The sequence below is a fragment of the Bos mutus genome, chromosome 21, assembly GCF_027580195.1.
Source record: "Bos mutus isolate GX-2022 chromosome 21, NWIPB_WYAK_1.1, whole genome shotgun sequence".
In the NCBI taxonomy this organism is placed as follows: Eukaryota; Metazoa; Chordata; class Mammalia; order Artiodactyla; family Bovidae; genus Bos; species Bos mutus.
The window spans coordinates 33,797,784-33,823,412 of NC_091637.1; the positions used below are offsets into that span (position 1 = coordinate 33,797,784).

At 57.0% G+C, this 25,629-nt stretch overlaps 1 protein-coding gene and 1 long non-coding RNA gene across 2 annotated transcripts in view; one reads left to right on the forward strand and one right to left on the reverse strand.

The window, feature by feature from the left end:
* LOXL1 (lysyl oxidase like 1) lies at positions 1-24,486 on the reverse strand. The gene is made up of 7 exons (XM_070358656.1): positions 22,957-24,486; positions 8,782-8,890; positions 5,546-5,683; positions 4,959-5,115; positions 4,264-4,359; positions 2,402-2,517; positions 1-341 (listed from the first exon to the last, which is right to left on the reverse strand). Exons 1-7 carry the CDS (start codon positions 24,107-24,109, stop codon positions 335-337), a joined length of 1,776 nt encoding a protein of 591 aa, XP_070214757.1. The 5' UTR covers positions 24,110-24,486; the 3' UTR covers positions 1-334.
* LOC138984420 (uncharacterized) overlaps positions 17,556-25,629 on the forward strand; it is a 27,545-nt gene continuing 19,471 nt past the window's right edge. The window contains exon 1 of the long non-coding RNA XR_011461691.1: positions 17,556-18,077. This is a non-coding gene — a long non-coding RNA (uncharacterized lncRNA). The remainder of the gene's footprint in view (positions 18,078-25,629) is intronic.

Sequence of the window (25,629 nt, forward strand, 5' to 3'; positions counted from 1 at the left end):
TAGAAAAACCTTGTTTTATTCAGCCCAGGCCTGGGCAATCTTACTCTGTGGTATGGCCAAAATATAAAAAATAAAAACCAACAACCAACAAAATAACGTGGTAGGGGAGAGTTAAGTACACAGTGGGGCCTGGCATCCGGAGTCCCTGTGGTTTCGGCCCCCGTTCGCTCCCTGAGGCGGGCAGGGAAGGATGCTCCCGCGCGTCCAGCTGCCCCTGCCTGTGAGTGGGGGCTGGGCCCCTCCGGCCGGGCTCGTCCTGGTGGGAGGCTGCCTGGGGAGCAGGGCCTGCTTTGGAAGGTGGGGAGGTGGGCCGGCTGTATACACCTCCCCAGGATCAGGATCTAAGGAAAGAAAGAGAGCAGGTCAGTGGCAGGCTGAGGGGCAGGGAGACCTCATTCGACTGTCAGCCAGGCCCCCACCACCTCCCCAGCTGAGCGCTTCCCCTCCACTCCCCTCAGTCATCGGGGCTCAGGGAAAGGGGCCTTGCACCCCCAGCTCTAAGAAGAGGGGTTTCATGGGCTCCCACCCAGGGCATGGTCATGGCAGCACACTGCCCCATGCCCTGAGCTCCAGACTGTTTTCTAGGCCATTAGCTACTGTCTGGAAATACTTTCTTACTTCTTCTAACTCAGTACTTTTGGGGGGGAGAAAAAAAGGCCTCCTTTTTCCTCTTCAGAAACATGATTGAAACCCACAGGCGTCAGTCCCGTGGCCTTTCTGGGAAGGCTCCGTCCAGCTTCCTGTGCGCTGGCCCAGCCGCCTGCCTGCGGTCAGGGTTGCGGAGACGCGCTAATGAGACCTGAGCCTCTCCAAGCACTTATGTAAAGGGCTCGGAAGGAAGGGCCTCGGCATTCCCGGTGCCCGCAGGGCCCCGGGGGAGCTGGAGAGGGTGTGGGCAGCTGCTCTGTCCACCCTGCTGAGGGGCCCAGCTCAGGGTGCCTCCCGAAAACAGGGGGCTGTTTGGATGCTCCCTCCCCAGCAGCAGGAGCGACAAGAGGGCGTGTGGGCTCCCTGCCTCCCTTGCTCCCCCCTCAGCCCTCTTTCCTCTTGTATGGCTCCTGCCTCTCTCCCGCCCGCCCCTGCTACTCCTTCCCTCAACTGCTTCCCAGAAAACCTCTACTGTTTAGGTGACCCCTGGAATTTTAATGGCTGAAAGAGACAAGCCCTGAGGAGCAAGAAGGTGCTGGAAATCCAGGCCTGCCAAAGGGCTAGGGATGGAGCAGGAGTCAGTCGTTCCCAGGTCACTCTGTGACCTGGATAATTCTGATCTAATCCCACTAATGAGGAACAGAATCTCTGAATTGAACCAGAGGCTACTTTTCTCACAGTGCGGTGGGGGGCTGTGAACAGTTAGCTTAGTGGTAGCAGCCAAGGGTGAAGCGGCTATCTGTAAACACACACGGAGCACCACATACCAAGCCCTGACCCTGGTCACATGCTGAGCCTTAATCCTGGTCACACACTGAGCCCCAATCCTGGTCACACGCTAAGCCCTGACGCTGGTGACAGGCTAAGCCTCTCATATCTGTGAACCATTTAATAAGCAGGCATGTTTGGGGAAAAGTGCTTCTCTGGGCCTCAGAATCCCTGCCAGCTGTCCCCTAGGTGATGGACTACAGCTCTAGAAGACTACTCTTTTTTTCTTTAGTTTTTAAATGGAAGGGAATTGCTTTGACCTGATCAAGCATTTAAAATTCACACAGAAGGCAACTGCATTTCTTATTGAGTTTGTAAGCAGGCAGTCCCTCTGCAAAGTACTTCACGTGAGGAATCAGGAGAGAGGCTGAGGACAGCCAGCCCGGGCAGCTGAGGAGTCATGTGCCAAAGGCCCGGGTGCAGAGTTCATCAGCTCCCTCCACCAGGGGGCCCAGGGGCTGATGACCGATTGGAAGTGACTCTAGCCAGAATCCCTTCTAATCTGGGACTGCTTCATTCAATCCACCTTACAGGGACCCTAAGGCTCACACAGCTGCCATTCACTGAGCACCAGTGTAAGGGTTCTGGAATACGCAGAGACATCTGTCAGGCCTTTCAATCCGCCTCACAAGCCTGCGTGGGAAGTGCTGAAGAGAAAAGATCAGAGAGGTGAGGTGAGCTGCCTGAGGTCAGAGTGAGGGAGTCACAGAGCAAGGCCTGCAGAGCCCTGCACCTCCTCGACGCCCCCTGCTAGTCTCCAGTTGAGAGATGGGGGGCCACGCCCCAGATCAGCGCCTGCAGCCTGAGCGCCACCCCCATCCTGAGCACTGGGCTTGGGGTGGGCACAGATGAGCCTCCTCCTGCCCAGCTTGTGGGCTGGTCCAGCTGCAGCCGTGTGTGGCCATCAAGGTGACCCACAGGGCAGGTATCCTCCGTGTTTCAGGTGGCCCTGCCTGCTCCTCGAGTGGGGTGGGCGAACACTTACTGGACAATTTTGCAGTTTGTTGTAGAAACGTAGCGACCTGTATAATGGATGTTGCATCTCACGACATTGTTGGTGAAGTCAGACTCCAAAACGATGTACTTTGGGTTCACATGCACCTGAAGAAGGGAGGGAACAGATGGAAAGGGGTCTGATCAGGGGGCTGTGCTTCACCTGGTCGCCAAGGAAGGTGGAGAGGCAGACAGGCAGACACAGAGGAGACAGAAGAGAGGGAGACAGGGAAACGGAGACAGACCACGCCAGACCAAGAGACGCACCGATGCAGAGACGGGAGAAGAGGCTGAGACACAGACAGAGAAGGGAGAGACAGCTCACAGTCAAAGAAAGCACCATCAGATCACCCTTCTTGGAAGACAGGAGGCTTCCTCAGTCAGAGCTCAGGACAGGGGGCCCGGCACAGGGCATCCAGAGCCACCGCCCAGGGAACCCAGCAGCGAGTGAGGGGCTGGGCAGGGATCCCAGGCCTGGTCTCCCTGACTACGAAGCCCGCACCCTTTCACCACGTGTGCCCATCTAGATGATCCACTGATGGCCTATCTGATGCCAGGTGGCATCTCCTGGCCTGGAGCCCAAGGCACCTGACACTCAACTGAGATGATGAGCCAAGCATAACCTGGCTGAAGAGGAGCTGCTGGGACACGAGGAAGTCTTTAAAATGTGGACTGACAGGGGAGGGCTTCATTGAGTTAGGCCACACCCAGCCTTATCTGCAGAGCATTTAAGAAGAGATGCAGTGATGTTGTCTTTAAGTTACATTTCTTAGAGGCAGGAACTGGGCATTACATGTCACGAATCGTTGGAACCTAGAACTCAGAAGAGCTTTTGTGTGAGTCTGTTGAGTGGATGAATGAGGGAAGAAAAAAGATACCCTGAACAATGCTGGCCCCTGGGTGAGGCTGAGAAGAGGCCTCACCAAGCCCAGTGAGAGGTGCTCGGGACAGGGCTGCAACCAACAGCTTCTGGGTTGCTGGGTTCTGAAGGCAGCCGCCTAGCAGCCCATCTCTGTGCAGGTTAAAGCTGCTTTCCAGGCCCACCTTCTCTGCTCTTATTTTACTCCAGAGTGGAGAAGAGCCCAAGGAGCCCAGTAGAGTGAGCCCCACCCTGGCTTTGCACCTGCAAGAAAGAGGCTAAGATTTGGCTTCCCCAGGTGAGGCTGTGATGACCTGGCCCCTGCCCAGCCTGCATGGAGGCACCATGCTGGGTTCTGTGTCCCTGACGTGCTTTTCTACTTGTGCCCCCAACCAAGGGGCATTGGGATGATCGGACGTGGAGGAGGGGTTCAGGCCAGAGGGGATAAAGCCCTTGGCTTTGCAGGGGGTCCTGTCTGTGTCTCAGGGAAAGGCAGTGTCCTCTCCCAGAAGGCTCTCCAAGTCCTCTGTCACTTAGGCAGGAGAGTCACCCCCTCCTCCGGCATTACCACACCTGGGCTGAAGTTTCCTGGGCGTTTTTTATGGGAAGAGGCTGTGTCTGCCTGAGACTAAGACCTTCAGATGCGAAGTGCAGACCTCAGGGGACATCATTGGTTGCAGAGCAACAGGAGTGTGAAGGAGGAGCCTTAGTCTGGAGATACTGCCCTCCACTTTCCCCTACACCCTGGGTTCCAGCTTCAAATACTGCTTCCCACACAGACTTAACTCTTTCATTCTGTTCACTTGACCCAGAATCCACCCAGCCTCCTAGACCCAACTCAGGTCCCCTCCTGCAGGAAGTCTACCGTGATTGCCCCATTTAGAGTGCTCGTGACTGCTTGTGAGATCTAACACCCAGAGGGTGTACACCAGAATGTGCAGCTTATGTCAGGGGTGAAGACATCAGGCTGGAGGAGTGCCTCCAGGGGGCCCTACCTTGAGGATGTAGTTCCCGGGCTGTACGTCGGTGATGTCAATCCACTGGCAATCGATGTCTGCGTTGTATGTGTCATAGCAGCCTGGGCTCAGGCCCTAGGAGAGGGGACAGGAGCAGAGGTTGGGGTGCTGTGCACTCCTCAGAGAGCCACCCCATGCCCACTTCAGCAGCCTGGGGCCTCCTTCCTCTGTGCTTTGTCCTGACCCTGCCCTCCCTGCCCTGAGTAGCTGCTCAGCATGGCTCTGCCTTGTACTAGGCTCACTGGGCAGATGGACCGGAGCAATGAGAGATGTAATAGCCAGAAGGAGGGGTGAAATGAAGGTGGGGGGATGCCTGGGAGAGATGCATGGATGAATGGACAGAGAGAGATAGGCAGGATAGATGGACACTCTCTGGATAGAAAGATGGATTTGGGGGCCCAGCTAGGCAAATGGAACATTAAGCCATCCGGACTCCTTGGAATGTTCCTTTTCCTTCCATGAGTGGACACCCCTGGAAATGGAGGTGCAGGGTAGGCCCCGAGGAGCCCTGTGGTGGCCTCAGGACTGGCGAGAAGACCCGCACTCTGGAGGAGCCGAGTGGCCAGGAGCCTCGGCACCAGCCTGTCTTCAGGGTGACCCAGCCTCCCGTCTCCAGGCAGCTCTGCCCCGCCCCCGGAGCCCGGCCCCGCCTCTGCAGCCCGACCTGACCTGACCTGGGTGTGCGAGGTGCAGGCGTAGCGCTTGAGGTTGCCGAAGTCGCAGGTGCTGTCCTCCAGGCAGAAGCTGGCCTTGTGGCCCTCGGCCACCTTCTTGCCCGTGGCTGCGTCCAGCAGGTCGTAGTGGCTGAACTCATCCATGCTGTGGTAGTGCCTGGGGTGGGAGAGGAGCGGGAGAGGAGGGCCTAGTCGGCCCTGCCCAGCCCGCTCCCCTCCCGAGACGGCCCGGGTGACCCTGCCTCCTGACCAGCCTGGGCCCCTGTGTCCCACAGGCAGCATCTCTGGTGTCCCCACCGAGCCAGGCACCCCAGGAGGGCACCTCCTCAGGACCCCTCACTCCTCCCTGGGTTCCTCCCTTGGGCGATGCCCTGCATTCTAGACACTTCCATTTCCTATCCAGGCCGATCCTTCTATGTCCCATCTTCCAGCCCAGCTTTTGCTAAGGCTCCGCTGAAAAGTCCTTGTCCCAGTGATGGATTCTTGGCAGAAAACACCTCATGGGCCCCCCATCCCCCCCAGCACCGCCCCTGCCAGAGTGCTCGTGGGGCGCAGGGTCCGGGCCCAGAAGCGGGGCGGCTGCTCACTGGTGGCAGCTGTGCCACTCCCAGGTATGCCGTGGCCGGTTCGGGAGGAAGTCCGCTGTGCCCTGGTTCTTCACACGCTGGGGGAAACGCAGCAGCACGCGCACGTCGTAGTCGGTGGCCTCAGGGGCGTAGGCTGTGCTGTGGGGACAGGTGGGAGACGGGGCTTAGGTACCAGCCAGAGACACCCCGCACGGGCCGTCTTGTCCCTGAAGGTTCTCATAGCTGACCCCTGCGTTGCAGCCAAGGCTCAGGCCTCCGCTCCTCTCTGCTGGCCACCCCCTCCCCTCTGCCATGTGGCTGGAAGCTGCTGGTGGGGACGCTCTAAAGCAGGGCCTGATAATGACCCTCTGAGGATCTCTGATGCCTGCTTATGACTCTCAGTTGGGGACAGTCCCTGAGCGTGGTGGCTCAGATGGTAAAGAATCTGCCTGTAATGCCGGAGACCTGGGTTTGATCCCTGGGTTGGGAAGATGCCCTGGAGAAGGGAATGGCTACCCACTCCAGTATTCTTGCCTGGAGAATCCCATGGACAGAGGAGCCTGGTGGGCTACAGTCTATGGGGCGCAAAGAGTAAGACACAACTGAGCGTGGGGGCACATCAAAATCTTTAGAGGGCTTTTTTAAAAACAGCCTTGTCCAAAAGATTCTGACTTCTCCCTTCCCCCTACACCCTGGGTTCTAGCTTCAAATACTGTTTCCCAAACAGACTTAACTCGTTCACTGTACTTTTGCCTGTTCTGTTCACTTGACCCAGAACCCAACCAGCCTCTTAGCCCCAACTCAGGTCCCCTCCTCCAAGAAGTCTGCTGGGATTGCCCCACTTACGGGGATCTTAACTGCCTGGGAGATCTAACAGCACTGCCTCCAACACACCCTGATACCACACACACCCCGATCTGGGCCTGTGTGAGTAGGCCACCTCTCCCTGATTGTGTGGCTTCAGGGCCAGCTACTTGACCTGTTTGAGGGAGCACTGGTTGCAAACTGCCTGCTCACAATTCACTTGCTGTCCCCCGGTTGCCAACTGAGATGGGCCTTGTGAGGAGGGAAGGGAAAAGAGAGAAAGCTGGGGGGGCGGCAGTGAGGGGACATGTCCACACCCCCCGTAGGTAGGAAAAAGGGCTGACTGCAGGCGTCCCCCCTTCAGCTGACTGCGGACAGCTGTCTTGGCCAGCCTCAGAGGCACTTCCCTAGCAATCATTAAGGGTTGGGCCCTGAGGCCAGAGGCAGGAGATGGCCAGTCATGGGGATTAGCTCTCTGTGAGAAGATGTCTGGACACCAGGCGCTGCAGGCTTCTGTCTGCCAGGACGTAAGTCCCTTGGCCTTGTCTGAGGGAGGCTTGGAATTTGTCTCTGTCTGCGCTGGAACAGAACATCCTCCTTCCCTCTGTTCAGCTAAATCCTGCCCTTCTGTTGGGCTCGGCACACCGTGGGAACCCATTAGGGTCTGGGTTCTAGGCCCAGCTTGGCCACAAGCCCGCAGTGAGGCTTGGCGCAAGTCCCTTCCCTCGTCTGAGGCCCGCCTGCCGTCTGTGGGCTGGCACTGGTCTGCGGCCGCGATTTCGGCCATCTCTGCAGGCCCTGCCGCTCCAGGGCGCTGGTCCTGCTGCATTTTCTAGGTCTGTATCCCACACCCAGCCTCCGCGGATGCCTCAGCCCCTGCCAACCGCCCCCTCCTCTGGCCTCGCGCAGCTCCAGCCTGCCAACCACCCCTTCCAGCTCTCCTCCACTCCCTGTCGCTTGGATCTGGGTGAGCGGCTACCAAGGTTCTCCAGCTAGATCAAAAGAGCCCTTGGACGGAGCCCTGGTCGCCTCCTCCCCAGCCCCCCTGGGGGCCCAGGTGTGAGCACACGGGATGTTCCATGAAGATGGAGTAATAGTTTGGTTTTGACTCAAGACTCTTCAAAACTCAGCCTCAACGGACAGCCATGGAGACTGAACTCCTGTTCTCTGAAGCCACTGTAGTAAGAGCAGTACTATGATGCTCTGTTCCCAGGTACAAAACCTGAGTGGGCAGGCCCGCTGAGGGGACTCACATGTGGTCCCTGGACCTCTGCCAGCTCTCACACTGTCTGTGGCCAGTCTGTAAGGAGATAAGGAACTTCCACCAACATGTAAATCAGCTACATCACTGATCACACTAGTTCAGCTGATACTTCTTTTTTTGAAGCAAGACTTTCTCGATGAAGGAAGTGGTGAATTGAGTGACATTCACTGCAAGCAAGCACCCTCGTTACAGACAGATAACGGTCTGCGGTCAGCTACTCTGAATGGCAGTGAATGAGAGGCAGAGAATGAAAATTTCTCACATTTTCCATCAGTGAGAAAATGCTGATCAGTGAGATCCCCAAGCGCTTCCCAGATACTCGAAAGTGAAACAAGAGTTCAACTGCTTTAAGAAAGCAAATAATTAAAGGTGCTTTCAACATAGAGGGATGTAAACAAAAGAAGTAAGTCAATGTAATCTTTAACTAGTTGTTTTGGCGCGGGGAGATGTCCTCAACGCATACATATTTGACCAGAACATTCGCCGTCAAACTGAGAAGCAAGCTCTGCGAGAGGCAGAATCACCCAGGTGTAATGGAGAGTCTCTGTGCTGGCCTCCTGGGCTCCAGTGCTGATGGCCTTCCCCGCTCTCGGGGGCAACACGCGATGGAGGCCTCACTGCCGCCTGTGCCCTTGGCCCCTTCTGGCCAGCCTCCACCTGTCCTCTGTGGAGATGGCTCCACAATCCTGCCCTCTGTCCTGACGGCAGCTAGAAGACTTTCCTGGAACCTTCTCATGATGCAGTTCAGATCTGAGGGTTTCAGTTCTTCTCACTGCTCCTCAGTTACTGATGTGAAGTGGCGTGCTAAATTGCTCAGTCGTGTCTGACTCTGCAACCCCATGGACTGTAGCCCATCAGGCTCCTCTGTCCAAGGGATTCTCCAGGCAAGAATACTGGAGTGAGTTGCCATTTCCTTCTCCAGGGGATCTTCCCCACCCAGGGATAGAACCCTTATCTCTTAGGTCTCTTGCATTGGCAGGCAGGTTCTTTATCACTAGCCGGCGTGAAGATGAAACATCATTAAGTTCCTTGCAGGGTGATGTATACATAAAAGCTGGATCTCCCCATTCCCTTCCCCACCTGAAACCCTGGGGGCAGACAAGGCTCACCAATGAGAAGGCCAGGGTGGTGCAGCCTGCAGGCAGGTTCTGGGTGACTCCCAGTGACTGTCCACACGTCATCTCCTTACCTGGCCAGGCACTTCTCCTCCGCAGCACAGCGCAGGGAGTACAGGTGGGCTCTCTGGACGTAAGTGGACGCTTGCACGTAGTTGGGGTCTGGGACCAAGTCAGGGAGACCTGGAGTGAGGAGTGGGAAGGAGAGAGAGGAGGGAGCAATAGCTTAGCATTGAGGAGGACCAGGGTTAAATTTACAGCTCAGAGACCTCCCCAACCCCAAATGTCCTTGGTCGTTCTCAGTTCTCTACACTGGCTGTCACCTCCTCTTGGAAGCCTCCCAGTATGTGTGTAAGCGAGGTGTGTGACATGAATCATTCTCTCTAGGCTCGGGTGTGGGGTCAGGGACGTCAGGGAGTAGGGGCTAACCTCTGGAACTCCATGCTGTGGGGATCACTGAGCCTCCTGGGAGACTTGGGGGGGGGGATTTGGAGAACCGGAGAAGACAAAAGAGTGCTCTCGGCAGGGGGCATAGCATGAACAAGGGCCTGTGGGCAGGATCGAGTGAACCAAGCAATTTCCTGACGCAGACACTCCCGTTGGTATCCTTATTTCCCAGGGCACCAGCCCCCAGACACTCTCTGCTCATCTCTCCCCTGCAGCTGGCATTCTTCGTGAACCGCCAAGAGCGAACCCTAGGCTTCCAGCCCTCAGCGGGTACCAGAGGCTCCTGGGCAGAGCCAGGTGAATGGCGGTTGGCGAAAGTGAGGGTGGCCAGGAAGGGAGGGGCTCACAAGAAAACACGTCCCCGGAGCAGGCTGCTGACAGGGCAGGATTCTCGGCTTGGGCGCCCAGCCCGCCTCGCTCAGGATTCCTTTCATCCTGTCATTGGCCCCCAGAGTGGACCACACCTTCCCGTCTGCAGCCTCTGGCCTCCAGTCTGAGGAGGGCCTGGGGCCCAGTGCCCAGGGGAAGTCTGGAGCCTGGTCCAGTCCCTGGATCACTTGTTCCTCCGGTCAGGCTGCAGCCAAGGGTCTGTCCACTCTGCTCCCCACCCCGTACATAACTTCATCCCAGTGAGTTATTAGGACTAAGCAGAAGCTGAACTCAGGTGTCCAGACCCTAGCCACCCGGAATAAAGAAGGAAAGATCTTGATGTTGGGTATGTGGAAGGGGTAGGGTTGGAGGTGGCTGGGGGGCCTCCAGAGCCCTGGGTTCCATCCCAGCTCAGCCACCAGCTTAAAGGGGAATGGGCTTGGGTCTCCATGTCCCCTCCTCTCTCATGCTGCCGGGCTTCTGGCAGATAAATGATAAAATGAAGCTGTAAGCTCTTCTTAGCTTCTTTCAAGCCCTCTGTTTTTTTGGGGGGCAGGCACAGTGAGGGGGCTTGAGTCATACGGACAGGCTTCTAGCCCCTTCTTCTTGCTGCCAAAATCCTCTTGTCAGCTTGCAGGTCCAGAAGACGAGTCAGAAGAGGGGGACGCTGGCTTCTGAGCTTTTCCCAGAGGTTTCTGCCTGCCTGTCACCCCTCACAAATTCATCTCTGGGGCTCCCAGACCTCACCCCTGCCTGCCTGGGGCCCAGGCCTCAGGCGGGAGCAGCCAGTGTGATCTCACCTGCTAGGAATGAAGAGGAAGCACGGAGCACAAGGGTGGGTGAGGATGAGGTGGCTCCTGGCTGATGGGGGCTGTCTTGGCCAGCCTCGGCCCCATTACTCAAGCCCCTAGGAATGCTTGCAGTCATTTCCCCAGGGAGCGTCAGGCCCTGAAAGCAAGGGCCACCTCCGAATCAAGCTGTTTCTCACTCTCTGGTCCATAGAAGCTTGTGGGTGGGGGAGAAGGGGGTGAATGGCCAGGAATGGCTCCCTTCCCATTATCAAAGAGCCTTTCCCTCAGCAACATGTGGTGGTGGGTCAGCTGGGCCTGAAGCTGCATGAGACCCACATTTGGCACGAGGCAGTCTGCCACCCCCACTCCAGGCTCGGTTTCAATAAACACTGTACAGATGACTCTACAAAGCTTTCTGGCCCGACCCTTCCTCTCAGTCCAGAGAAGCTGAAAGAGCCAGCTAAGAGGCTGCGGGTACTCGGGGCGGGTGCACTCCCGGCCTCTGACTGCGCCTTGACTCTGATCACATACTGGATTCTGATCCTGGCCACACACTGAAGCTTGCTCCTGGTCCTAGGCTGAGCCAAAGATGACCCTTTTCCTCTTACTGTTGAGGAACCTCAGGTTCAGGCAGGTGCCTCCTGCTCCAGGAAGGCTTCTCTGATTGGCAGTGACATTCCAAGCTGCTCACACTTCTGCCTCACTACTAGATTTCATCATAGTCACCTGTGTCTGCTCCCCTCCAGTCTGTACTCCCTGAGGGCAGGGCTCACGCCCCACTCGCCCCCTCAGCATGCTTCAGGGCTGACTGTTACGCTCTCAGTCTCTGTCAGGCAAGCTTCTTTACTGATCTGTGGCTTCACACTTTACTGTTCCACTCATCCACAAGCGTGCTCCTCAGCCTGTCTTCCTTAGGAAACCACGGCACACAGTGGTGCTGAAGGGAAGCAGGCTCAGAGACGGCAATGAATTTGCCCACAGTCACACAGCAAGTCAAGGAAGCCCCAGGAAGAGCTTCCAGGTCCCAACCTCTCCTTCTAGGACCTTACGTGTTATTTCTTCTTGTATAAAGACGATTTTTTTAAAGTTACAATTTACACAGTCAAATGCACAGATTTTAGGCATACAGTTTGATAAGCTTTGACAAATGGACACAGGGTGTTAGAGCCACCACAGTCCTGCTGTGGTCTGTTCCCATCATTCCTCAAAGCTCCTCCCCGGCCCTTCTCGGTAAATCCTCCCTCCCTCCTCCCCAGGTAACCACTGATCTGCTTTTTAAGCACTTTAGATTGGTTACGCCTTTTCTAGAACTTAAATGGAATCACCCTGATCATTATTTTATGTTCTTTGTTCTGCATCTCTGACCAGCGCGGGGGTCCTGTGACTCCCCACCTTCACTGCCATGGGGTAAGCTACTGGAAATGACAGAGTCTAGGCTGGGTCCCCTCAACCCCCCTTAAAATCCCCCACTGAGGTCTCTGGGAACAGCAGGCCCCCTCCCTCAGCTGGTATGTTTTCCCAGGGAGAACAATGCCTCCTTCTCTGCTGCTCTCCCAGGAGGCATTCCATCAGCAGCCAGGCCTGCAGGCTTGGGCTTCAGCCTCTCCACAGGGGCCTGGGTGTGTGGGTGGGCTGTGTGGTGTTGGAAGGGGGCTGAGGGAAAGCTTGAGTGGGCACTTGTGGATGTAGGGGTAGGGGTGCCGGTTTGTTACCTCTGGCTTGTGGAGGTACATCCAGGCCCTCCAGACAGAGTGGCCAATGTTGGTTAAAGTTCAGTTCCAACAAGACCTGTGCTCACCTCTCTTCCCTACCATCCCAAGAAATGTGCATTTTAAAAGGAAGATCCTGGTCATCAGGTCATCAGAAGGCAGGGAGAACCATCAGTCATGGGATGTAATTTGGTGGGGGGGCCGGGGCTGGGATGTCTTATGCAGAATGTATGTAGTCAGCCAGCTTGTGGACCTCACACTGGAGACATTATAAAGTAGTGTAGTGGGAAGTTTTTCTGGAGACACTTGTTTTTATAAACGCAGAGAACTTTTATAAATGCAGAGAAATGAATTATCATTTCAGAGCAACCATTATCACTGGTTTGTGCAAGGCCATTCTCATAATTACGTTTTTTTAACTTTTCATCCTTACCCTGACCCTTAGACATGTCTTTGAACATCTGTGTCTCTGTATAAAATTGGAAGTGGCTATGTATCCGTGAGGTATATGAATGATATTGTCTTATGGGTCTCATTCCATTTCTTGACTTCCGGTCAATATTAACTTTTAAGATATGTCAAGTTCATTGCTTGTCATTGTGAGTACGATTCCACAGTTTATACCCTCCATGCCCGATCTAGCCAGTCTCCTGGGGATGGGGTTACCCCCTCAAAGGCTGGGCGATGGGCGTGCTCAGGCTACCCAGGGAGGCCTGGTCACCTTCAGCGGCCTGCTGTCCTTGCCCAGGAGGTAGGCAGGAGCCTGGCTTCTTACCCTTCTGTCACAGGCCTTTTGTGAGGCCCTGGGTAGGTCTGGCCCCTGTCTATGCCTCACTGCTTCCATTAACACGGACTGAGGGCTGGGAGCCTGGGGCTGACCCCCGGTGAACACTCTTCCCCAGAGACAGTGTGCTGGCCACACGGGGTCAGGCTGCACACTTTGGACTAGGGTTGGGAGGACACTGAGTCAGAGGGCAAGGGCCCTGGGGATGACTGAAGCTAGGCTGCTCGGCTGGGGAGGGGCTGGCTGTGAGTGAACCAGTCCCAAGGCCACTCTGCAGGCAGCCTCTGGTCTGGAGGAAGTCCCTCAGCCTCGGGGGCCCCATTAAACCCTCCAGGGCTGGGAGGACACGGAGTGGGGGCCAAGCGCCAGCACTCAGCATTCCTGCTCTGCCTCTGGGGCTTCCTCTCAGTGGGACCCAGGGCCCCTGCACACTGCCTCTTGGGGGTCTGATGTCCTCTCGCCTCACCTGGGCTGGGCCTGGAGCTGCCGGCTGGCCCCCACACCAGCCTGTGGAAGGCTGAGGACTGTCTTCCTGCTCCCTGGCAGGACACAGCTGGGGCCTTCTGGTGGGAGAGAGTCCAGCAGGCGATATCTGCCATCTCGCCCTGCGCCTCATGTTCCAGGTCCCGGCCCTTCTTTAGGCTCAGTTTCCCCATGTGGATGACGGGGAGATTAGAGTAACCGTCCCGTGAGAGCAGGTTTGATGGCTCCATAAACACTTGGAGATTAAAATATTTTTCAGGAGCTATTCAGGCCATTCCCCAGCTTTGGGCAAGAGCCCAGGACCTCTCACAACCTCTGCAGACGATACTCTAGCTGCCAGGAAATTCTCCCACCGTCTGACCTAAATCCTTCCTGCTTTAGAAGGAATCTGTTCCCTCCTGCTCAGCGGTTCCTGGCGGCCGCCCAGAGCGGAGGGTCTGAGGTTACATTCCCTCCGCGTGCCTACACCTCACCTGTTTTCCTCTTGGCTTCCTCTTTCCTGTGAGTTCCATAAACCTCGTCTCCTTTGAAATCCTTCTCCCCAGCCTCCTGCTCACACGAAGCAGCTGAAGGCAAATGGAATGCCAAAGAGCCCTAATCTCTCGAGCCTCGAGCTGGAGGATAAACAATGTCCGGCAGGAACCGGTCAGTGGGTTGTGAAATATGTAGAGAGAGGGATGTTTTGGCCTGAGTGGCCTGACTCCAGAGCAGCCCCTCGGTGGGGAGAGCAGGAAGCTCAGAGAGCATGGCCTGGAATAAGGATGGGCCGGGAGGGCCTCGGGGGCGGGAGCTGGCAGCTCTGGGTCCTAGGAAATGATCATCTAATAATCAGGACATTAAACTGTCGGTGCCACACCTGGGTGACCAGAAGGCAGGCAAGGTTCTGCAGGATCCACTGTGGCCCACCGTGAAGGGCAATACAGTCCAGGCAAAGGAGCTAGGATGGTCACTGAGCCTAGCCCAGAACCTTTGGTGGCTCCCCATCACCTACAGACTGCTGCCCCACCAGACGGGGAGAGGCAGTCCAAGGGCAGCGATGGCCTCGCTACTCTGGGTGACAGCTGCAGACTCAGAGGAGGGTAAGTGTTTGTTCAATTGAGCAAACCACCCAGAAATAGCCGGGGCAGAGCTGGAGGAGGCCGCCAGGGAGGTGAGCTACCTCTGCCTCCTGCTGCCTCCTCACACCCCTCCATCACTCACACTCTTCCCAGTGTGAGCATGCCCACCCACCCACCCACGGTTCCCCTCTTGCAGGCCCTGCCTAGTGCCCTGCCCCCGCCTCTAGAAGGCTCTGCAGATCCCGTGGTCTCCTAGGTTCCCTTGCTGCCCCTCAGACCCTTCTCAGTGACCTGAACTTTTTATCTTTCTTACAAAACTGCCCATCTCAGCTTATGGTGACTTCACCCTTTCAGCTGCACAGGACATAGCCCTTTTCTATCATGCCCGACCCCTCTCTTTCTCTTACACCCCACATCCAATTCATCAGGAAAAGCTCATCGGCTCTATCTCCAAAATATATGCTGAAACTGACTGCCCCCCACCTCGTTGTTATCCCCCTGGCTCGGCTGCTGATACCTCAGCTTCGATCTCTGTACCAGCCTCCTCTCAAACTCCCGCTGTCTGCCTCCACACAGTCCACTCCCAGCATAGCAGAAAGAGACCCGGCTTAAATGTCACTGTAGTGGCTCCCCCCGGAGAAGGCAATGGCACCCCGCTCCAGTACTCTTGCCTGGAAAATCCCATGGACGGAGAAGCCTGGTAGGGTCCATGGGGTCGCTAAGAGTCGGGCACAACTAAGCGACTTCACTTTCACTTTTCACTTTCATGCATTGAAGAAGGAAATGGCAACCCACTCCAGTGTTCTTGCCTGGAGAATCCCAGGGACAGAGAAGCCTAGTGGGCTGCAGTCTACGGGGTCGCACAGAGTCGGACACGACTGAAGCGACTTAGCAGCAGCAGCAGCAGTGGCTCCCCCATGAGTGGAGAGTCATGGTCTGGACCCCGTTACCTCTCTTACCTGTCTCCTATAAGGCCCCCACACCCATGCTGTGCTGTTCCCACCACGCTGGAACACACCTGAAAGCTCAGGGAATTCCTGCCTCAGGGCCTTTGCACTGGCTGGCTCTTCTGTCTGGAATGCTCTACTGGCAGATAGCTGCTTGGCTCACTTGACTCTTTGCTCAAAAGTCACCTTCATGAAGCCCACCCTGACGCCTTTGCAAGCTCTCCCAACACTTCAGAGCTCCCTGATTTCTCTCTGCTTTCTCCACAGTACTTACCACCTTCTATTATTTACTTATCATGTTCACCCATGAAGATACAAGATCTACAAGGACAGGGACTTTGTCTCTTTTCTTAAACTCATGAATACCCAGCGCTAGACCAGCACAGAGAAAGGCACTCCATGAATATTTGTGGAATGGCTGCATTTCCTCATGAGATGGTATCTGCTCTCCTCAGCCAGCCTTCTGTGGTCTGGCCTTAACCTGGCCTTCCAGATTTCTTAACCCCAAGGAGCAGGAGGCAGCTCCTAGCACAACTGACCTTTTCTGCCACTGATCTCTGATCCCATAGTGCCCTTGCCCTGGAATTCCTTGCTGTGCAGGCACACGCACACCCCCCTCTTCATCGGGGTACAGTCTTGAGGTCCCAAGGCCTACCTTGTTAGCCCTCCTCTGCCACCGCCCGGTGCCCCTCCCTCTTCCCTCTTCCACCACCTGTCTGCCGCCACCCTGCTGTGGCCCAGGTCTGTGCACGGAGTCTTCTGAGAGCTGGCGAGTTGGCAAGAGAAGGAAGTGGACCTGGACCATGGCATCCTGCCTGCCGGGGCTAAGGCCCCGGCGAGAACAGGGATGGGTTCAGGGTGCCCCTGAGTTCCCTGTACCCCAGCTCGGGGCCTGGCACCTGCATGCCCTCAGCGAGCCTGAGGACAAACACCGGTATCCCACAAAGGGTCTGCTGGCACTACCTACGGGAGCACAGCCTTCGTTATCACGTAGAGGCTAGGACTGACTCCAAAAGCCCTTTCTTTTCAGAAAGGATTAGCTTTGGGGCTGGAAAACCATGGTTCCCATCGGCCCACGACAGGGAGGAAGGGCAGCTTGTCTCCTGAGACTCGGGTGGCTGACGCTCCTCAGGCCTCGACTTCCCCCTCTGGGCACCTTCCTGCTCTGGTGTCCTGATGCCCTTGCTCCATTTTCAGGTGATGCTGAGATGCCCGGTTTCTGGGTGCCCATCAGTAAGGGGGAGAGGGACCCAGGTGCAGCCTGGCCCTGCACTCCAGAACCCAGACAGCAAGGCCCTCTGGCTCCAGCCGCCTGTGGGGAGGAGGCTGTTAGGTTGGGGAAGGGGAGGGATGGGAGCAGCCTCTCCTTCCGGCCTCCCTCCCTCCCGAGCGGGCTGCTGCTCCGCAGGAATGCCGGGCACAGAATTGGAAGCAGGTGTGGGCTGCTGGGGCCGGCCACCGGCTCCTCCCCCGCCCTTCCTCTCCTGCCTTTCCAGCCACTGCCCTGGGGAGTTTTCCATGTGTTCTTGGCTTGGACAGGAGTCGCGTGGACTTGGGCTGGGACTACTGGGGAGAAGTGCCCCTTTGGAGGTGAAATGCCCCTTCGGAGGTGAGAGGGCATTAAGATGGGGGCACCTAGAGTGGGAGAGAGGAGGAGAGGGGGCCAAAGGCCAGAACACCAACCCCCCTGCCCCAGCCAAGTGTGGCAGCGGACTGGCACTTATAGGGCCTGAAGCGCCCTGCTGGGCCACCACCCCAACAAGCTCTGTGGGGCCTGCGAACTCAAGGCAAAAAAATCCAACTTTGTGTGTCTTAATGGGGTTTAGATCTGAGAGAAACAATGAAGGTGGAGACATACCCTTCCTTGAGGGGCAGGAGCAGAAGGGGAGGTTGAGGTTTGGTGAGAGGAGTCAGCCTGGATCTGAGCTTGGCTGCTGATGAATTCTGGGACCCTGGATGAGTTACGAACTTCTCTAGCCTCAGCTGCCTCCTTTGTAAAATGGGGGTGATAATACCTCACAAGCTTGCCGGGAGGACTAAAGGAAGAAACAAAAATAAAATGCTTGGCATAGTGTCTGGGGCATACTGTGGGTGCTCAGTCGCTTCATTCGTGTCTGACTTTTTTGTGACCCCATGGACTGTAGCCCGCCAGGCTCCTCTGTGCATGGGATTCTCCAGGCAAGAATACTGGAGTGGGTTGCCATGCCCTCTTCCAGGGGATCTTCCCGACCCAGGGATCGAACCTGGGTCTCTTGCATTGCAGGAGGATTCTTTATTGTCCTAGGCACCAGGGAAGTCCTTGATACACATTAAGGGTTCAGTAATATCAGTTGCAATTATAATTATTTAAAACAGGAGCTGTCTCTTCCTGCAGGGACAGTCCAGTTTGAGAGCAGGGGGAGAGGATGTGGCCCTCAACTGGCAGATATGAGAGGAGACAGGAAGTCTGCCTGCAAGGAGGCTGTCCCCGACACAACTTGTTTGTTCTGACACCAGTGACCTCTGATTGCCAAACAGGGGAGCAGCGAGAGGACCCAGGCCCCTCTGTCTCCATAGCTGTCTGACCCTTTACTCCAACTTCCTAGGCCTGAGACTCCATTTCTTTCTAAAGGAGCAACTTGGGACAACTTCAGGGAAGGAAGAAGGAGTGCTGAGCTGCGATTCTGCCTCCACCAGTCACCAGTTGAAGCAGTCATGGGCAAGTTGCTTAACCTCCGAGGGCCTCAGTTTCCTCATCTGCAAAATGGGAGTAATAGTAACAACAAAGGTTGTTATGAGGATGGTATGTGTGCTTAGTCGTGTCCTACTCTTTGCAACCCTGTGGACTGTAGCCCGCCAGCCTCCTCTGTCCATGGAATTCTCCAGGCGAGAACACTGGAGTGAGTTGCCATTTCCTACACCAGGGGATCTTCCTGACCCAGGGATCGAACCCACGTCTCTTACGTCTCCTGCATTGGCAGGTGGATTCTTTACTACTAGTGCCACCTGGGAAGCCTGTTAGGAGGATTAAACGACTCTAACTGTAAATTTCCAAGAACAGTGTCAGGAGCTGTCCATGTGCTTGTTAAATATTCTGGAGTCTGGAGTGGAAATGATAGGGCTTCATGCTAACACCACACTGGGAAGGTGTTCTTTGCTTCTAAATCTGTGCACATTCTGTTTCATCTCACTTTGTCACAACCAGTGCTCACTGCCCAGAACACAGTAGGAGTCAAGTATCTGCTAAATGACCAAATGGATGTGAGAGGTAAGCCTCCATACATGAAGATTTAGGAAAAAAATAATGCGTGGGGGTTAAGAACCCAGGATGGGGAGTCATACAAACCCAAATTCTGGTTTCACTACTAACAGGTCATATGATAATCAGCAAGTGAACCCACCACCTTATCTATGAAATGGGATGGATTATCAGCATCTGGCTGGTGGGGTTGCTATGGGAATACAGAGAGGTGATGTATAAATATAAAGTGTCCAACATATGCTAGCAGAATTATTCCCCCTGGACGTGGCTGGGAGAACTGGGGCCTGGCTCACAGGTGGCTTGAGGGCGGGGTCCTCTCAGAGTCATGAAGACATGACAGGCTCAGTGTGAAGTCTTGGCTCTGCCGCATCCAGCTGTGAGACCTTCCCGGGTCTCAATTTTCTCATCTGCACCACTGGCCTGTGATCCCCACCTCTCTAGGAGGCTGTGGGGTGAATGAAATTGCACATCGAGGCCACTAAGCTCAGCAGGTGCTCCTCTGCAAATGGTTGGAGTTGTGATCATCATTCCTGCCGGGGGGCTCTGACTCTGGATGCTTGCTGGGTGGAGGCCTGCTCTGTCTGCCCTTGCATCTCCTTCAAGCCTTGTGGAGGTGGGTGCGTGACCTGAGTCAGGCAGGCAGGTCCTGGTGGGGAGAAGGGCAGGCAGCAGGGAGCCTAGGCTGCTCTCAGGGACTAAGGGGTCCCATCTGGACTGTTGGGCGCAGGAGGCTGGATGGAGAGGAGCGGACCCTAGAAATATCTAGGCCCAGACCGTCCCTGGGGGCTGTGGAGGCCTGAGAGATGGAGAAGGAGGGGACGGGAGGAGGTGCCTCAGGTTCTGGAGCAATAGGCTAAGGCATTTGTGATTTTGTCCTGAAGGCCTTGGGAGCCCCAGAACCTCACTGAGCAGGAGAGTAATGTGGTCAGCAATGCAAGGGTGTATCTACCTCACATGTAGGACGGACTGGAAGAAACCAGGGAGGGGGCAGTCACAGCTCCAACCGGCTGTGTGAGGATAGAGCTGGAGGAACCGTGCCAGGCAGGGCTGGCACAGCCATCAGAGGTGCCCTGGGAGGATGCCCTCCAACTGGCCATCCTCCCAGGGCAGCTGCTCCACCTTATTTTCACAGGGTGGCCAGAACCAGTGAAACAGGCCAGGGGTGTAAGGGGGAGCCCTGGGAGAAGAGGCATGGTTTTCCAGGGCCTGGAGTCATCTTAGTCCGCACAAATATCAGCAGATCAGAGGAGCTGAGGCTGTGGGGAGGCAGGAACAGGGACAAGGAGGCTAGGAGGAGACAGCCTGGCCGTGGGAGAGGGAGGGGCACAGCTCAGGGGTCTCAGCAGGGCCTGGGAAGCAGGCAGCCCATCCCCAGGCCTCTGCCTGGATTTGCTGGGACAGTCAGGCCAGGTATGTGACCTGGGCCCCTGTTTCCTTGCCTTCCGTCCAGCTACATGTTTCAGAGACAATGGTATTGCAGGAACCCTTGGGTCCCCCTCTCCAGGGTGGGAGGGAAGCGGGTACAGGCACCCAAGGAAGAAACCAGGCTCCGGACAGGCGCTTGGAAACCGCCCAAACGTGGAGGCCGTGGGCGGTGCGCACATGTGTTTGGTATTGTGAGGACATGTCCACACCCGTACACGCGCGGGCTGCCAGCGCCCAGCCTCAGACCCCTGGGTGTGCGGCCAGGAGGAATGAGGTCAGCCTCGGAGAATCCGCCCTGGACTCCCACACCAGGCCTGGGGGTCTGATCTCAAGCACAAAGCTTGGCCTTCCCCGAGCCGGGATTTTCCATGGTCCCAGCCTAGCAGGGTGGGAAGGGGAACAAATGATGGGGGAGAAGGTACTGCTCCCTCTCTGGCCTCTCTGTGAGCCCGGATTTTGCCTGTATCCCCCACCCACACACCATCCCCTCCAGGATTAGGGAAGGGGCACCTGGAGGGTGCTGACAACTTGCAGCAATACTTGGGTACCTACTCCTCCTAGAAGTCCTCCCTGGTTCCTAGTCCCTGACTGGGGAGGCCCCTCCTCTGGCTCCCCTACACCACCACCCTCTCCCCACCCGCCCAATGCCTGCCTGATCATAGCCCTGAGATGCCCCCTCCTCTATGCCTCCCTCAGGGCAGGGCCTGGATTCAGCTTGGCATCTCCTTCAGGGCAGAATTGTCTTTAATCTCAAATGAACACTGGGGATCAGGGGCAATGGCCAGAGGCCCTCCTGAGCACCAAGCACCTCCACTCCAGACACAGCCTTGCCCTGGTCAGTCTCCCTCTGAACCTTAAGATCTAACAAGCCACAGAAGGGCCTTAGAAAAAGCCACTGGCTCGGGGCACAGACGATGAGTCCAAGGCCTGGCTCTGCCAGTACTGCTATTTGAGGCCTGGGTTTTCTCCTCCGCCCAGAGGTGGAGCGCTTCTGGCTGAGCCCCACTCCGCGGTCTTGCATTCGAAGAAAATTCACCACAACAGTTTAGCCTATAGATAAAACGTGCTCTCCTCCACGGAGCTCTAGCAGGGGCTGATGCAGGGTGGTACCACACACCACTGCAGGGCTGCTGCGAGTCCTGCTGAGAATCAGATGCAGGTGAGGCCGAGAAATCCTTCATCACATCATAGAAGGGCCCTCCCTCTAGCTCCTGTCTGGAGCACCTGAAGGTTCTCAAAGTGGGATTCAGCATCCCAAGTTGAAGGCTATGCTTTGAATGTGAGGGAGAGCTGAAGCTAAGTCGATTTAGTCGTGTCTGACTCTGCAACGCTATGGACTGTAGCCCACCAGGCTCTGTGTCCATGGGATTCTCCAGGCAAGAATACTGGAATGGGTTGCCATGCCCTCCTCCAGGGGACCTTCCCGACCCAAGGACTGAACCCGCATCTCTTACGTCTACTGCATTGGCAGGCAGGTTCTTTACCACTAGTACCACCTGGGAAGCCCCTGAATGTGAGGGAGCGAGTACTACCATTAGGGACACATCCCTCCCCTAGCCTTGGGCTCCAGCAGCCCACAGAGAGTCAAGAGTCCCCACCCCTGCAACCCAGCAGCAGCCTCTCACCCAAGGTCAGTATGGCTGGAGACAAGGATGCATCCCCATGTGGACAGAGGCAGAGGAACAAAGGCTGGAGATGCAGTATCTGTGTCCCTGAGCCCCTCAGGGCTTAGCCCTCACCTGGTGGGCCTGGCACAGCCACCCTGGTGTGGAGCAGAGAAGCAGAAGTAAAGAATCAGGAATATTAATTGCAACCTGAAAGAGGCAAGGCTGACGTGGAATGCACACACATTGGAGTTTGAATGGAAAACCTTGACCAGAGCTGACTGCAGACTTGCAGAGACAGAAGCAGGGAAGGGAGTTCTAGGAGGGCAGAGGTTAGGTCAATGGCCGTTCAGCCCTGGCCAGACCACTCATGGGCCCTAGCCAAGGTAGCCTGCCTTAGAACAGCATGTGTGGAGCTGCCCATCTGAAGAAGGAAGGCCGCCTCTTCCAGTGTGCAGACAGCTTTCCCGAGACCAGGTCATATCTTCAACCTCCCCCCCATCCCTGTCCACAACTGCCTCCAGGGACTTTTGCATCCCAGCCTGGGGTGCAAAACTTAAGAGGGCATCTAAGATCTCAGTAACTAAGGGAAGTAATATTTGAGGCAATATTTTACAAAAATAAGCAGTACTGCAAAAAAAAGAAATCTGATGAAGAAAATATCAAAATTTCATATAAAGACAGATTGCTATTGCTAATTTTCAGTTTTTCCCTGGCTTGAATACAGTTTGGCATGGCACCATTACTGATTCTATTTCAAAATTTGATATTTTGTTCATCTTTTTTCGGCATGACTTTTGATCTAAAAATGCACTGAAATATTACTTAAGTAGATTACTAAGTTTTCTGGTGCCCAGGCCAGTGCCTCTGTAGTCCGGGCCTGGCAGGGTCCCGCGAAGGAACCCCGGGAGGTCCAATCTGCTCTCCTGTCAGGCCAGACCCTCTCTTCTAACCTCTTGTTCGTTCACGCCAAGCCCACCTATGCCCAGTGACCGGGAACTTGTCACACCTCCGGAGGTGTTCCCGAGGCCTTTCTAACCCGGATGCTCCGTGTTTCACCCTGTGAGGCTGGCAGAGGGGCACCTCCAAGAGAGGAGGACGTGCCCCAGTGGGAACAAGGGAGAGGCGGGGAGAGGGGCTCCTTTATGTGTCCTCAGATGACCCAAGCGTCTCTTTCCAAAGCCTATCCAGCCCCTCCGTCCCCTACCCCCCAGGTCAGAGCCTTGGCCTGCCTGGCCAAATCCTGGCGCCATGGGGATGTGTGGACGGTGGCGAAGGCCTGGGAAGCACTTGGGCTGCCGATGGGGGCCAGGGTGGGGGTCTTGACTTAGCAGGCGGGGGAGGCATTCTGTAAAGGATGGACGAAGCCCCGGGCGCCTGGACGGACTCACCTCGACCGTTCTGGTTGGGCCGGTACACGCTGCCCACGCTCAGGCGGCCCTGCTGCGCGCCGTTGCGCTCGGAGCCCGGCGGGGGCGCGTCGGAGCTGCGCACCGGCAGGTAGGGAGGCTCCAGCACGCGGAAGGGGGGCTGCGGCTCCACGACCCGCGGCGGGCTGTAGGCCTCGGGCGGCATGTTGCCATAGGGTGGGTACCAGCCGAGGCGGGGGTCGCCCCCGCCGCCGCCGTACGTGCCGCCGCCCCCGCCGCCGTTGGGCTGCGCAGCGTCGGGGCCCGGGTCGGGGTAGGCCGGCTCGAGGCCCGCGGTGCCCTCGTGGTACAGGCTGTGCGAGTAGCGCCGGTCCAGGCCGTCGGCGGGCTGCGGCGCGTACGGCCTCTCCGGGGCGGCCGGATAGAAGCCCTGCGGCGGGTACTCGGGCTGCTCCTCGCCGCCGCCACCTCCGTACTCCTCGTAGCGCGCCCGCGGCTGGAAGGGGTAGACGACCCCCGCCGAGGCCACGGCCGCCGCGCCCAGGCCGCCGCCCGCGCTGCGGTAGTACACGTAGCCCTGGTCGTAGGTCCGCGTCGAGGGGTCGTACGTCTCGTACTGGCTGACGAAGGGCGCCTGCGGGTAGGGGAACTGCGGCTGCGGGAAGGACGGCTGGCGGTAGGTGCTGGCGAAGGCAGAGGCAGAGGCCGAGACCGAGGAGGCGGAGCCCCCGTGCCGTTGCTGGGAGACGGAGGTGCGGGCCCGGGCCATGCCCGTGCTGTCCCCGACGGCCACCTCGCGCCAGTTGTCGGGCACCTGGCCGAAGCCGAAGGGGTGCCGCGCCTGGCCGCGCACTGTGTCCGAGCCGACGCGCCCGGGCAGGGGCAGGGACGGGGCCTGCCGACGCCGGAGGCCCCCCTGGCTGCGCCGCGGAGGGGCCTGGGGCGCGCCCGCCAGCAGCACCCGGGAATTAGCCTCGGAGCCCTGAGGCCCCGGCGGCACGTACTCCGCGCCCGAGTTGAGCAGGCTGTACACCTGCCCGTTGTTCTCCCACTGGATCAGCTGCCGCCAGCGTCCCGGGTCCGAGCCCTGCCCTGGCGGCGCCTGCTGCCCGTGCACCAGGACGCAGACGCAGGCGCCCCACACCAGCTGCCAGCCAGTTAGGGCCAGAGCCATGGTGGCCCCTCTGCTGAGGCCTGGTGGACCGAGAGGCTCTCAGGAGTGGCCCCCCGTGCGTGCTTCTCTTCCCACGGCCTCGAGGACAGGACGGCTCCTTTCCCGCCCCAGCTCTAGCTTTGTCCATCCTGGCCTTGTCCCGAGCGGGACGGCTCCTCCGATGACAGCATTTCGAGGCCAAGGGGGTCAGGGCAGGGCAGGGGCGGTGCCCAGGGCTGCACGAGGCTCTCTGTAGGGCACCGGGCAGGCAGGGCCGCCTGGGGGCCTTACATGGCCAGCCCGGCTGTGGCTGGCCGCGCTGGGCTGGCGCTTTCCCACTCTGAATGAATAAGCAACAGGCTGGGAGCTTCGGGAGGCTTTTCGGGCAGCCTGGTCCGCCTGCTGGGGCCTCCTCCGCGGGGCCCTATGGCCCGCCGGGTTTTAGCTATGTGGTCTGTCCCACAGCTGCTGCGCTCGCTCCCTCAGTCCCTGGAGCTCCCAGCCAAGCCGCAGACCTGCCTCTGAGCAAGGGAATGAAATAGGGAGTAGGAAGGAGGCCTCTGGGGACTCAGGCCTGGTGAGTGGGGTCCTGGCAGGCATAACAGGGCAGAGGTGTCAGCACCACTCTGGCCGTTTCTTTTTGCTTTGGTCCCAGCATCCTGGTTTCTTATCTAGGCTTTAATGAGCCCCTGACTCTTGTCCACTCCAGCCTCTGCCCAGGACACCTGGGCTGCTAGTCTCCAAAGCAGTACTGAGACTTCCTCTTTGTTGGTGGGCCTTCTAGGGGGATATGCTGAATCCCACCCTCCTGTGGGGAGAGGCTGAGCCACTCTAATTCAGGTCATCAGGTGCATCTTCCTTCATTGGGTCTGAGCACAAAGAAGATGCAGCTTCTGCCTTTTCCCTCTTGGCACAGCCCTGGGCCTTACTCTCCTGGTCTGTAGAATGGAAGTTTGCCTTCCTGCTGAACAGAACTTGTGAAAACATGGGAGAGATCAATTTCCTGCCCGTCATGTGTGGCTTCTGTCATGCATCTCTGAAGTCCGCATGGCCTAGAAATAGCCTGAGTGAGCACCTGGATAAAGTGAAATTCAGGGGCTGTCTTTGATGTGGGCTGGGAGTCATTGGGAGGCACCATGTGCTGTTTGCATGGAGCAACAGAAAAGAGGATTTGAGAGAATGGGCCTACTCCAGTTGCTGTGGTTAAGTTGCTGGATGAACTTGGGCAAGTCTTTCCCCTGTTCTGATTCAGTCACCACATCCGATCAGTGGAGGATTAGACCAGATGGTCTCCAAGAGGGCTTTGGCAGGTTCTCTGTTCTCTCGGCAGAAATAGGAGGGGCCTTAGAAGTTTGAACACCTTGGAGTCTAAGAAATGTCTCTGAATGCCTCCCCCAGGCTGCCTTCTCCAACCTTGGTCGTGGGAACTGGAGGGCAGAAATCCCCTTCTTGGGCCTATACATCCAGGAGGAAGAACCTGCCCTTAACTTGGTCTCTCCAGATTCCCCTCCTACTTTGGAAACGCATGGAGACCACTTTGG